At 39.7% G+C, this 5336-nt stretch overlaps 1 protein-coding gene across 1 annotated transcript; it reads left to right on the top strand.

Annotated features, from left to right (window-relative positions):
• The first annotated feature begins 2727 nt into the window (after positions 1 to 2727).
• cdk5r2b (cyclin dependent kinase 5, regulatory subunit 2b (p39)) lies at positions 2728 to 4986 on the top strand. The gene has a single exon (XM_073846122.1). It carries the CDS (start codon positions 2980 to 2982, stop codon positions 3889 to 3891), a length of 912 nt encoding a protein of 303 aa, XP_073702223.1. The 5' UTR covers positions 2728 to 2979; the 3' UTR covers positions 3892 to 4986.
• The last annotated feature ends 350 nt before the right edge of the window (positions 4987 to 5336 follow it).

Raw genomic sequence — 5336 nt, forward strand, 5'->3', positions numbered from 1 at the left:
TCCTTTAGTAGAAATGTGTTGGATAAACCGACAGAAGAGAAGAAAAAGGAATACTTTGCTATTCAGACACATTGCTTTTCACAGTAACTCAAGGTTGCTGCATAAGGTGAATATTCATAAACCTCCCGCTGCATATTCATTAGACAGAGATGCTGCTCTGACTGCAGTACTGTCAGTTCTACTAGTGTGATGCTGCATTGTGGGCAATTCCTCTGAGTCTCACAGGTTCCCTGTGCTCTAGTTTCTGGAGCATGTTTTGTTATCACATTATGTGCATAGTAACCATATTTTCAAACCCTAAAAGCAGTCACACACTCTGCAAATACCTTTTTAAGACTTTTCACTTATAATACTGTATAATTCAAAGGTACTCCGGAGTGTATTAAAGTTTATCAGTCCAGCCAGCTGTTACGATCAGACAGGCCTTTTGTCATTTGGCAGAGCCACAGATGGGAGACCAGCATGGGGTCAGTAGCAAGAAGACAAAGACCACTATTTAACGTGCACAGGAAAACATGAACAGTGTGTTCCTGTGCAATTTAACCTAGCTGTCTAATAAACCTGGTATTGTGTATTACAAAATATATCCACCTTTTTCTTCAAAGCGGAAGTAAGCATGGGTGAGACTTCCAGTTCATTAGCCGCTATATGGAAATTATGAGAAGAATAAAAATGTGCAGTAAACGGTAAAACTGTTTGCACTAAACCAGTGTTTAATTAAGATGATACATTACAATATTATGGTAATGGTAACACACACCAATTTAGGATATAGCAGCAAAACAAGCTGTTTTGTACAGCTAAAAATAGCTGAACGCGGATGAGACCGGAAACGGTGCCTATAAATTTACAAATGGCCGCGTCCACTATACGTGAAAAATAAGGTGGATTGGCTAAGTCACTTTGGATAGAAGCATCTGCGAAATGCTAATTAAATGCTAAATTAAAGGGAACCCCAGGTATTAAGACCTGTATGACTTAATATAACATGAATGATGTTTCTTACTGAAATATGTAGTAGAAAACCAGAGAGAAAAAAATTATACGTTTTATACATATCATGGACTATAGGGGGCACCATTATTCCAACGGCGTGAAATGGCTGCACTTGGTGAGCTACTGGAGCTACTTGTTGCTATTTTTACCACAACACAATTTGAAATTTGAAAATACTGAAACAAAGCCACATTGTGCAGCTTTTGGTTATAATTTTTAGTCAAAGGGCAACAAGAGAAGCAATGTAAGTCTTCAATTCTTTTCCTAGCGATAAGAAGAGGAGAAAAGAATGGGAAATAAGGTGCCTGTTGACAAATAAAACTTCCTAAAGACCCGCATCTTTGTTCTCTCCACTTTAGCCCTGATGCCTTTAATGCTTTTAGTAGACCACAGCTACTGAAATAGCTTACAAACAGCAGAGACAAGAAACGCTAGATGCCATCCCGGCAGGATGTAAACATGTAGACGCTTGTTATGACGCCGCAGCCACTGAAGGAGTTTCTCAGCATAGATTTCACTCAATATTCAAGGGCTTTTAGTGTGGAAAAACAATGGTACGGCATTTGGTTTAAGCCTACGCTTATATCCATTACCACCTGTAAAGTCTTTTAGTAGCTGTGGTCATCATATCAGTTTATAGTTTTTTTTTGTTTGTTTTTTGTTTTTTTATAGCAACAGGTAGTGCTAGTAGCTCACAGAGAGCAACCATTTCACGTCATAAAGGTGCCTCCTATGGTCCAATATATGTGTAAAACTATGTGGATCTTTTAAATAACTTATTTTGTGGGTTTTCTACATATTTTAGTAAGATACTTTTTTATGTTACATTAAGCCATACAAGTCTTAATACCCAGTGTTCCCTTTAACGGTGTACACTCTTAAAAATAAAGGTGCTCCAAAAGGTTCTTCAAGCGATGCCATATAAGAACCATTTTTGGTTCCACAAAGAACCATTCAGTCAAAGGTTCTTTAAAGAAGCATCTCTTTCTTACCTTTTTAGAATCTGAAGAACCTTATTTGCCACAAAGAACCTTTTGTTATGTTGAAGGTTCTTTATGGAACCATTTAGACAAAAAGGTTATTCTATGACATCGTGAAGCCCCTTTATTTTTAAGAGTGTATCCTGACAAATATTAGTAAATGTATATGATTAAATAAGTTATAATTTGGCTAATTATAGAGCAAATGTTAATGTTGACTGCTTTAAATCAGATTTAAGCATTATAGAGCAGCTTGAGCCAGGAATGAATTTGGGTTTCCTTTCATAATCTCATGGAAACTTATTTTATTTGCTTGTTCCAAACATCAGAGGTTTAGTAAAAATGTCATTTATTTTATGTTCTTAAACAATATTTTTTCGAATGTGCAGAAAACCCTCTATAGGCTACAGATTATTAAAAACAAATAATAATTTCCCTTTTTAGAAACGCAGTTTCCCCTTACATTTATCTTGGTTCATCTCTGGTTGTTTTCTTTTTCAACTATTTCAGTGCTAAGTAGGTTAAATGGAACAGCTCAGAAGAGAACTGTACCCTGTCTGGGAATAGCAGAACTATACTTGGCTCATGCGGTCTAAAAATTCCACCTTCTGAAGTGATAATGTAGACGCCGACGTTTGTTTCGATTGGTGCTTCAGACTGTCATTCGTCTTCTCAAAGCCCTGAGGTTGGCTAATTACACAGACACGATGGGATAATCCCGGTTAACAGAAGCTGATGTCAGATTGGTTTGGCTCACCACAAATCCCCTCTAGTTGAGGTAGGCAATGCAGGACTGGCTTGCAGTCACTACTGCAGAAGAAGTGGAGGGAGTGTCTGACTGCTCTGGAATTTCCTTTCTGATGTGCTGTTAGTCCACCTGCTAACCGACTTGTTTTACTAACCAAATGGAGCTGCACTTGTGATCAGATACGTTCCATCCTTATTGCGACGTCTCCGCGTTCGCAGGGCCGTATCATAACGTTTTTGTCGTGCGCTCTGCGATATGGGGGCCGTGCTCTCTATATCTCCTATAGCAACTAAAGGGACGATTCTGCAAGATGGAGGAGACGAATCCAACGGGAAAATAGAGAAAAGCCTTAAAAAGCAGTCAGTGATCGTGTCCACGCTCACGTTTAAGCGGCTAGTGACAGCATCAGGTAAGAAAAAAAGTGCCAAGAAAGTAAGTCCGGATCCTCTTCCTCTGCCAGCAAGCAGCGACAATCAGGTCGAGCAACTGAATCAGGAGAACTTCAGGAAATCGCAACAATCCGAGAAGAAAACGAAAAATGGACCTCTTGCGGTTCCCATCCCCACGGTTCCTTCCCATCCGGACCAGGATCAGGACCAGCTCACTCCAGCGGCGAAGCAACTGGTGTCGGTTCAAAAGCAGCCCAGCAGCCGGTCGCTCGTCTCGCCGAGGCGCGTAATCGTCCAGGCCTCCACCGGGGAGCTGCTCCGTTGTCTGGGCGAATTCCTGTGCAAACGATGCTGCAAAGTCAAGGAACTAACCCCAAATGAGGTTATCCTCTGGTTCCGAAACGTGGACAGGACTCTGCTGTTGCAGGGCTGGCAGGACCACGGGTTCATCACGCCTGCCAACCTCGTGTTCGTCTATTTGCTCATTAGGGAAACTGTAACCGAAGATGTTGACAATCCACGTGAACTCCACGGGACCTTTCTGACCTGCCTCTATCTGGCGTATTCCTACATAGGGAACGAGATCTCGTACCCTCTCAAGCCCTTCATGGTCGACACCAATAAGGACGTGTTCTGGGATCGATCGTTAGATGTCATCGACAAACTGAGCGGCAAAATGCTCCAGATTAACATGGACCCGCACTTTTTCACAGACGTTTTCCAAGACTTAAAAAACGAAGGAGATTTTAAGAAGGATGGAAGCGAACCGGACCGCTGAGTGCGATCACTGAATCCGAGCTGAGATCAATTACTGCTGATTTATTGGATGTAATTGTAATCAGCTCTGCCTGAGTGACTGTTGCGTTGCACCAAGAGCCGATTTATCAATTTAGTATTTATGACACTGTTGTGTTGGCTTTATTTTAACAGTATTAAGTAGCCCCGGTGAAGTGATTTATAATAGCCAACATGGCTTCACCGGTGTAGCTGCAGTTTTATGCATGTCGTATATATTTACATCTGTTGCTGTGATTCACAGTCATTCATAAAAAGGGAAGGCGCAACGTTTATTACGTTGCTGCATAAGTCTCATCTGTCATTTCCAAGTTATCAGGGTCACTATCCTCCTGAGACCTAAAGAAAGGCTGTTTTTATGATTTTGATTATGTATGGTTTGTTAGGATAAGACAAAATCTGGTTGAGATACAACTATTTAAAAAACTCTGGAAGGTGCAAAAAAATCTAAATACTGAGAAAATCGCCTTTGAAGTTGTCCAAATAACGTTCTTAGCCGTGCAAATATCTAATCAAAAATTAAGTTTTGATATATTTACGCAAGTAAATTTACTAAATATTTTCATGAAACATGGTCTTTCCTTAATATTCTAATGATTTTTGGCATAAAAGAAAAATCGATAATTTTGACCAATACAATGTATTGTTGGCTATTGCCACAAATATACCTGTGCTACTTATGACTGGTTTTGTGGTCCAGGGTTACATATTGTTTTAGCCACATTATTATTAAAAATTCTGGATGTTTCTGTATCAAGGCTTACTGTGGACAAATGACTGGGTCTCAGGAGGATAAAGCTCCATCTGAAAAGATGTGAATGGAACTATCCAAGGTGCTGACCTATTTGTGCTCATTTACTCTATTGACAGACGCCTGTCTTCAGCCATTCTGGATTTGAAACTTGAAAGTGTTTTCACTGAGATGTGCCAATTCATGTGTGATCTTACTGTTTTGATTCACATTGGTTTGAAAATGGGCGGATCATGCTTGGAGTTTATTTTATACTTTGACATGGTTCTTCAGTTCTCTTGCTTGAATGAAATAAAACCCAGTCTGTCTGGTTTTCCTGATCGATAATGCACGCATTGAGCTCATTTTTGCACTGTGCCATTTGACGACATATTATGATAAGATTATATACCATCCATTTAAGCTTTGCACTCTAACTTAAGCTGATCTTTGGGACAAGGCATCAATCCATCATCTCTTAGCTTTGTAGTCACTTTTATACTTATAACTAGCAGGGTACATTTCTTTCTGTTTCTACGTGTTGGTTATGTATTTTGCCATTTTAATCGTTTCCATTTGAAAAGGAAGGACATTCATATTAATAATCTACAGTTAATTTACAGTTGGATCAGTTTTGTTTACGACTTCACTCCAAGGTTACGTCTTTGTTTTCTCTGGGCTTTTATCATCATCAGCCA

Source organism: Garra rufa, chromosome 8, assembly GCF_049309525.1.
Source record: "Garra rufa chromosome 8, GarRuf1.0, whole genome shotgun sequence".
Classification (NCBI taxonomy): domain Eukaryota; kingdom Metazoa; phylum Chordata; class Actinopteri; order Cypriniformes; family Cyprinidae; genus Garra; species Garra rufa.